The sequence below is a fragment of the Glycine max genome, chromosome 11, assembly GCF_000004515.6.
Source record: "Glycine max cultivar Williams 82 chromosome 11, Glycine_max_v4.0, whole genome shotgun sequence".
Taxonomy (NCBI): domain Eukaryota; kingdom Viridiplantae; phylum Streptophyta; class Magnoliopsida; order Fabales; family Fabaceae; genus Glycine; species Glycine max.
Window position 1 is genome coordinate 37,441,399 of NC_038247.2, and position 9,242 is coordinate 37,450,640.

General features: G+C 38.0%; 1 protein-coding gene across 1 annotated transcript; it reads right to left on the reverse strand.

Annotated features, from left to right (window-relative positions):
- Positions 1-2,381: 2,381 nt before the first annotated feature.
- LOC100804497 (putative serine/threonine-protein kinase-like protein CCR3) lies at positions 2,382-5,387 on the reverse strand. The gene is made up of 2 exons (XM_014764238.3): positions 2,704-5,387; positions 2,382-2,558 (listed from the first exon to the last, which is right to left on the reverse strand). Exon 1 carries the CDS (start codon positions 5,316-5,318, stop codon positions 4,188-4,190), a length of 1,131 nt encoding a protein of 376 aa, XP_014619724.1. The 5' UTR covers positions 5,319-5,387; the 3' UTR covers positions 2,382-2,558; positions 2,704-4,187.
- Positions 5,388-9,242: the final 3,855 nt, after the last annotated feature.

The following is a 9,242-nucleotide window of genomic DNA, read 5'->3' on the forward strand; positions in this document are numbered from 1 at the left end:
TAGCTGAGCAGGAATGGTGGAGGGAGACCGATGATGCGGTTCGCCAACTCCTCAAATTCGGCGAGGTACTGGGTCACCGTACCCTTTTGGGTGAGCTTGAACAGGACACCTATGGGGTCCTCGTACTGCGAAGGCGCGAACCGAGTCTGAACCGCTTGAAGAAAGGCAGGCCAAGATGTAAATTGACCATTGCCGTTCATCCATTGGAACCAAGCCAAGGCGCAGCCGTCCATGTAGAACGCGGCAATGGTAAGTCTCTCTGCCTCAGGAGTAGCGTGATACTCAAAATACTGGGTGATCTTGAAGATCCACCCAGATGGGTCACTCCCATCGAAACGAGGAACGTCAATCTTGATTCTGTGTTGTTGTGCAGGTGAAGAAGAAGAAATGGGGGTGGAACAGGTGTGGGTAGCGTGGGAGGGAGACGATGCAAAATCTCATTCAACTGGAATGTTACCGTTTGCAAAGTCTCACCCATGGACAATTGCTGGGCTGCGAGCTTGAGAACGACATCTTCCAAGGAAGCAGGGGCATTAGAGGGGTCAGGCATAGCAACGAGAGCACCAATTGATACACTCACAGCAAGGGATTCCTGGAATTCGAGGACCAGGAGAGCCTCCAACACACACAATTGAGAAGAAGGTGAAAATCTTATTGATGATGCTGTTATTTACATAGGGGTATTTATATTGATATTCTATAATAACCGAATTTGTCTTTTCTGCCTAAATGGAATATCAAGGAGAATGGAAATATCAAAACCGTTAAACACGATTCTGCAGCATCATCCTCATGGACTTCAAGCTTTCAAACGTAATCTTGTAGGTACTTGGGCTTCGAGGTCCTTCTCTTAGTGTCACTTGCTAATCGTACCTCTCCTTCACAATGCTTTGCTTGTTCTGCACCTTTATCTTTATCTGCTATTTGCACCTTGTGTATTGTAGTGCTATCATACAACCAACCAAAATTGACTTTAATTTTTTTGTATACTTTAATTACATAAATATTTAACTTCTAACATTAATATTTAATAAATAATAAATTTTATAAAATTATTTATTAGTTTTACAAGTAAAACTAAAATTGATTTTTATTAATATAATTATCTCAAACGCTATGTTTCTATATTAGAGGTCTAGCTCTTGCATTCTAACAAATGAGTAGACCTGTTATTGGTCCAATTTGACTTCTAAGATATGAAATCGTTCTTCACAAGGCCACTGTTCGGTGCAAATGCCAAAACATTGAAAAAGGAGTGGGTTTGTCAAGATGTTCAAGCAGCATATTAGACTAAATTAATACTTAAGGGAAGATTAATCTGAAACTTAAGGCACCTCAAAGAGAGAGAGAGATGAAAATATGCCTCATCATTTAAACAAGACAATTGATAGAGACGGTGGTGGAATTATTGTATTAAACTAGCATTTATTTAGTGTATTATTTGAATGTTTTTAAATTAATATAAAATTTAAAACAATAAATAATATTTAAAATTATAAAATTTATATTTAACTAAAACAAACAAATGGTATGACGGGCATATTGACATGGTACGTAGGCTGAAAATTAGAAACCATGGCTATGGATGGGAGTAGTTTGTTCATCGTCCTGCAATGGAAGATTGACTTCTGAAAACCTAGTCCAAATGTCATAATCTAATTAAAATTTCGGAATTCCTTCGTATCGTAATATAGAAAAGGTAGTTAGAGAATAACGCGTAAATATATATATAAAACCGCGTGACTTTGAGAAAAAATCGCAGAAGCAGACTAAGACTAAGAGTGTTGTGCGTCAACTTCTCAGACAAGTCTTCTTGTGCTGGGGACCATGGTTAGAATGGTCAAAAGGATGAGTTATAAGCTAAGTAGCTTCCTGGTCCAAATGGAATGCTATGTTTTTACTTTGAAAGAAAGAATGCGATATTTTCTCTTAGTGAGAAAATATCGCAGAAGCAGCAACCTGGCACTTTAAGAGTGACGTGCGTCGTCCGCTCCAAAACCAAAGAAACTAAAGTAAACAAGTCTACTTGTGCTGGGGACCATGGTTAGAATGGTGAAAATGATTAGTTATAGTGGCTGCAAGCTCAACTTTTCTTTCGAATAACACCGTAACTGCACAGTGTTTTCATGCTCTCAAAGCCAAATTAACTTCTTGTTCACTTATTTCTGCACTATGCTCATCCAATGGGTTCACATTGTAAACTTTTAGAAGCTTCATTCCCAGTCCGAACTCGAATAATTAGTTTCTTAATTCCTTCCCAATTGAATCCTATGGTGCACTAATTTAAAGGCTATGATAACAAGTGCAATACTGATCAGACGAGAAGTACCCCAAATTTTGACGGACAAATATTATAGGAAAATTTGACAAAAATATTAGTATGACATGCATCAGGCATTAATAATACTTTAATCTGTCATGCCATGTGTAAATACATTGTGAATAATTAAATTGCGAAAACAGTGTGTAAATGAACCAATTTTCGGCCTGGCAGTTGGTAATTTCGCGAAATTCAACAATCTGCAATACTACAGGGTAATGTAGATGATCCCCCTAATCTTTACCCGCCAAGAGATTACCCATGCAATATATCAGAAAGAATCAGTAAGTATTCATAAATTTAACAATATTTCCTTGTGAAACAACAGAAATTTTTCTTTTTCTTTTTGGTAGGTAAAACAACAGAAACAACAGGGATAGTACCGCTATGACAACAACTAGCCAAAGCGCTCTCCAAATTGACCACTACTTCATCAATGGTTGGTCTATCTTTCCCTTCCAAATTCACACAATGGAGAGCTGTGTAGGTCACTAACTCGACTGCATCTGCTTCATTCTCGTCAGGAGGTCCAATCCTTGGATCCAAAATTTTCACCCATTCTCCAGACAAAATATGAGGCACTGCAAAGTCCACCACACTGCCTCCATCGTCCCCAGACTTGAATATAGCTGTCTTACCAGTTAAAAGTTCAAGAAGTACAACTCCAAACCCATACACATCACTCTTTGCTGTCACCACATGTCCAGCTAAGTACTCAGGATCAATGTATCCAACGGTTCCTGCTGTCTTCTTCATAAATGACAATCCAAAATCAGATACTCTTGCTGTCCAAGTGGCGTCAAGAAGAATATATTAATTGAGAAGGTGCGAGCGAGGCAAGCCAAGAGAAGCTTTTACACTGAAATTTTTACTGAGAATTAGTGCTATGTCAGTTGGCTTTTACACCGAATTTCAGTGTTATTGTACATGCTGCAACTTCTCTGTACACTCCTTGTCATACAGATTATTAATACTAAATCACTTTTGCTTACAAAAAAATAAATACATTAATTTTCCCACATAGTAGATTTGTCAATAAGATGACAGAACTCGCCAAAAAAATCATAGAACGAAAAAGAAGACAGGTGTGAATGCTAGGACTAAAGAGAGATTGACCGTTGACTTTAAGGTGAAGCTTCTCTTGGCTTGCCTCGCTCGCACCTTCTCAAAAAAAAAAAACACTGTAAATTCTTGTTCAATTACTTCTCCACCCTTCTCCACGTGCCCATCCAATGCTCTAAAAGTCAACTTCTTGTTCACACTGTAAATTCTTAGTAGCTTCCTTGTTCGAATGGGACAAAGTAAGTGGAATATAGTGAAAGTACCTTCTCCTCCGACTGTAAATAAATATAAATTTTTTTAATTAACCATGCTCTAATAGTTAATTACTTAATTCCTTCCTGATCATTGAACCCTAAGGTGCACTAATATACAGATAACAATATTTGTATGCATATACACGCATACTGCATACTGCATACACATGCTTCAGTCATTAATGATACTTTAATCTATCCTGCCATGTCTATATAAATACAATGTGCAAAATTAAATTGCCAAAATAGAGTGTAATGATACAGAAAGAATGATTCTCCTAATCTTTACAGGCCAAGAGTTTACCCATACAATATATCCGAAAGAAACAAAGTTAAGTATGAAATACAGAAAGAATGAATACGAATTCACAAAGTTTTCAATATTTTGTCCCCTCTTTCCCGGGTTTGGACTGTATCATTGAGAAACCACAGAGACGGTACCGCTGGAAATGCTATATATGATGGCAATATCATGTTGAAAGTAAAACAAGAAAGAAATAAAGAGAGCTTTAGATTTGATTTCAACAAAGATAGTATCGGTGGAAATGCTATCATATATGGCTACTCTCACAAATAGCCAAAGCCCTCCCCAAATTGGCCACAATGTCAGCCATGGTTGGTCTATCTTTCCCTTTCAAATTCACACAATGAATGGCTGTATAGGCCACTAGTTCCACCGCCTCAGCCTCATTCACATCGGGTGGTCCAACCCTTGGATCCAAAATTTTCACTAACTCTCCGGTCAAAATAACAGGCACTGCAAAATCCACCACACTTTTTATTGGGGTGCATACGAAATCTTTCCCCTCATACTTGAATTTAGCTCTCTTTCCCGTTAAAAGTTCAAGCAATACAACTCCAAGCCCATACACATCACTCTTTGCTGTCAACACATTTAGACCATAGTACTCAGGATCAATATATCCAAAGGTTCCCACTGTCCACATTGTTCGGTAATCCCGGTCAGGTTCTGGATTCACCAGCCACAAATCAAAACCAGATACTCTTGCTGTCCAAGTAGCATCGAAAAGAATATTGGAAGACATGATATTTTTGTGAATAATAGATGCATAGTTATGAAGATATTGTATTCCCTCAGAAACAGCGACGGCAATTTTGATCCTCATTTTCCATGAATTCAACACACTGCTACCCTTCTTGCTATGCAAATGATGATACAACGTCCCATTCTTCATGTACTCATACACCAAGAGCCTTTCATATTTTTCTTCACAAAATCCAACCAGCCCAACCAAATTCTTGTGGTGTAAGCGGGAGAACAAGGCAAACTTAGACTTACCAAATGAGTTTGACCAGGTTTTACCCCTCTTGATTGCAACCTCACGACCATCAACGAGTTTGCCTCTGTACTCAACAACAAAGCCTCCGGTACCAATCTTGTTGTCAAATGAGAAATTATTGGTGGCTGCTTTAAGTTCAGCGAGGGTGAATAATGGTGCAGCAAAAGCATGCACTGGGGAAGGGGATGATCCCAAATCTGCTTCACTGGCACTACTACTCCTTATGGCACTGTCCACTAATGAAGCAAAACTACGGACACGAGATTCTCCAAAAATGGACCCAGTATCACTCCTTATGTCGCTGTCGACTGCCATGCTAAAACTCCTTGCATCATCTGTGTTATCCCTCACATCAATTCTCTCAACGGTTTCAGTATCCATTTTATTTGATTTGGTAAGTGAAAGTATGTACTAAGTGCTTTGGCAGAGGCACTGAGCACATATATCATATACAGAGACCAAAGCACATACATATATATATATATATTAATTGAGAAGGTGCGAGGCAAGCCAAGAGAAACTTCACCAATTGGGTCCATATGCATGTGCGGGTCAATATAGGCAAGCCAAGAGAAGCTTCACCTTAACGTCAACGGTCAATGCTCTCTTGTTAAGTGTTCGTTGTCTCTCAACTGCGATACTAATCAACAACTGTATTGAGTCGCACAAATAATATAAAACGGTAAGAATCAAGTATCGTCACATGAAACTTGTTTCATTCAGAGAGCATTCATTCAGTAGGTAAATATTTGTATAAAGCCAGTAAATATAAATAGATGTGGTGTCTATAGTTCTAATTTTAACTACAAAATTAACTATCTAAATGTGAGAGACAAACAGATCATTAAGACGTTGGGTTTTTCTACTGAACAATTTGATGTAATTAAATATTTTTCTCTATTTAAGGTTGTTTCTGTATTCTGTGCCGAAAATGACTACTCAAACCAAGATCCTTCTAGTGCATGAGTCTAATTCTATTTAAACTTCGTTCTAGATTCCAAAACGAATTGCATTAAGATTACGACATATTATAAACTAAATCTCTGCACTCCGTGTCCAGACATACAGTTTTCTAACCTGCCCTATCAAGTTTTAAGGATTTAAAACATTTTCCAATGCTAAAAATTCTAACTTTACACACAAATGAGTGATCAAGCCACAAGCATGCAAGAATTAAATGCAGATAGAAGTAATGAACACATAAAAATAACTTTAAATAGACAGTAAAGAGTTTTACATCAAAGCTCAGCAGAAATCCCCAACAAGAGATTTAGCCTTCCATTGCAAGTTAGTACCTTTCAGCACCAAGATGAGGTTTTTGAAAGATAATTAAGATTACAAAGTAGTGGGGATGTCTCCACCTCTAAAAATCTAAAAATCACTCCTAAACCTAAAACCTCTTGAAAGTTGAGGTCTTTCCTTCAAGCTTTTCTCTCTTGCTCTGTTTTTCGTTCTGTTGCGTCTTTCCCTCGATTTTTCCCAACTTTAGCCTTTCAAGGGCTTTCTGATCCTGACGGCTCGCTTAGCGCCATTTTCTCGCTAAGCGTGAGTTAGTGAATTTTGGCTTTGGGAGCTGGGCGCGCTGAACGCCAGAAGAAACAAATGACTCGATGAGCGAGCTGATGACGCGCTGGGCGCGTGCATGCATAGCAGATTCTCTTCCATATTCTCCCAACCCGCTAAGTGAGCTGAGTGTCTCGCTTAACGGATGTTACTCGCTAAGCGTATACATCTCGCTTAGCGAGACACCAACTGCTACAACCTTCTTCTTCTTCATCCTTAAACCTGAAACTGAAGTTGAAAACACATTAATTCAAAATGTTGGGAATATTTACTGAGCGAAATTAAACTAAACCTAAAAATATGTACAAACCTACAAAAAGAACCATAAATTGAGAAAAAGATATACATTTCATGAAACTTTTTAATACAAAAATTAGTCGTGAATGACACTAACATTAAGTACATGCATACATATATTAATTGAGAAGGTTCGAGGCAAGCCAAGAAAAGCTTCACCTTAACATCAATGGTCAATCTCTCTTTAGCATTCACACCTGTCTTCTTTTTTGTTTTGTGATTTTTTGTTAAGTATTTTTACTGAGTTCTGTCATCTTATTGACAAATCTACTAAGTGGAAAAAATTAATGTATTTATTTTTTTAAGCAAAAGTGATTTAATATTAATAATCTGTATGACAAGGAGTGTAAAGAAAAGTTGCAACATGTACAATAACACTGAAATTCAGTGTAAAAGCCAACCGATAAAGCACTAATTCTCACTCATATGTTGATAGTGCCCTCCTAATAAGTGATTTAGTATCAAACTCAATTACCATCAATAGAAGTTGCGTATAATAGGGAGAAGATAAAAAATCATCAATATGGATTGAATCAAGCTGAATTTAATCAATTTTCATGTTTAGTTAATTTAACTGTCTCATTTATGACCATTCAAAATCAGATACTCTTGCCGCCCAAGTGGCATCAAGAAGAATATTGGAAGACTTGATATGTATGAACAAAAGATGGATTTGCAAACTTTTGAAGATATTCTACTCCCCGAGAAGCATCAAAAGCAATCTTGATCACGCAACGACCCATTCTTCATATACTCACACAAAACACTACTTACCCACGAAGTCAACACACTACTCCTTATTGTATTGTCCACTATGGAAGCAAAACTATGGACAAGGGATGTGTTGACTCGTTGGCAAGTGTACCAAATCGTTACAAGTAGTAAAGTGCTCGGAAGTCCGAGTGTCGAATCCACAGGGACTTTGTTTGTACTTGGACTAATGAAAACCCAATTTACAAGCATGAGATAATAAATTTAAAATAAAAAAATAGAAAAAGATAGAATATAAGAAAAGATAAAATTAGAAGATAAAGGAAAAGATAAAAGAATTAAAGATAAAATTAAAAGATAAAGAAAAAGGTAGAATATTAGAAAAGTGAAAGATAAAAGATTTAAATAAAAAAAGAAGATAAATTCAAGATAAGATAATGTTGGGAATTGACTTGCCTAGCCTGCCTAGGATGTATGAGTTTATGATTTTTTCTTTACCAACTCAGGTGATTCTATCCCACCCACATCTATCCATTTACTTGCCCCTGATGCCTCACGATGGCAAGCCTATTTTACCTATCTATCCCCCAAATGCCTTTGCAAAGACTTAATAGATAAAATGCATGAAATTCTAATTCTAGATGTTTGCTTTGACGTATGGGCATAATGCAATCATTCTATGCCTAGCAATGATTTTATTATGATATCTTTTCTTCTTGTTTTATTAGAAGTTATCCTCTCCCGAGCGTCTAACCCCTAAAACTAATGCATGCATATCTTCTTTAAATCTTATTTAGGAGTTACCCTCTCCCGAGCATCTAACCCCTAACAGAATATAAAGATGAGTATGCAAGGTAAAAACAGAAAAGAAAATAGGAAAGAAAAACCTGGTATTGCATTGATAAATAGTGAAGAGTACATCATACATCACATTGGCTTCTAGGCCTGCCAGACCCTAACTAAGGGTTCAGCCACTCATGGCCATTGAGGGCTTTACAACGAGAAGGGGGTGAAAGGAAGAAAGGGAGTAAGTGAAACCCCTAGGAGAGGGGTTCTGTCGTGGTTGTGTGTTCTGTCCCTTGGACTGGCTCTCTATTTATAGCTGATAAAGTGGGCTTTGGGCCTTCGTAGGCGCGCTCAGCACGACACTCCCTCGCTCAGCGCGTCTAGATCGCGTGCTTAGCGCGCATGTTGCAGGCTTAACGCGTGCTTCTGTTAGATCGCGGGCTTAGCGCGCGTGTTGCAGGCTTAGCGCGCGCTTCTGTTAGATTGTGGGCTTAGCGTGCGTGTTGCAGGCTTAGCGCGCGCTTCTATTGGATCATGGGCTTAGCGCGTGACGCGCGCTCAGCGCGCGTATTGGGCTGGGCCTGCTTCAGATTTTCTTCTTTTCTTCAATTTTTCTGGCCTTTTTGCTTGTTACACCTCCATTTTTTATATCTGCAGCCAAAATTCAACAAAACATCAATTCTTTAATATTTAAGCGCAAATAACTGCTAAATAATTATTTTTAAAGACAATTTTGCCTTATTTTCTATTATCAAAATACAATTATTTAGCAGTTATCAGGATGATCCCAAAATTGACGCGGTCTCACCCTCACTCCTTATATCACTGTCCACTGCGCAACTAAAACTTCTTTCATCAACTTCGATATCATCCATTTGATTTGATTTGATTTGGCAGGTCAAAGTATGTATGTGTTTTGGCAGAGACACGGGGGGCTACTTTGTCCAC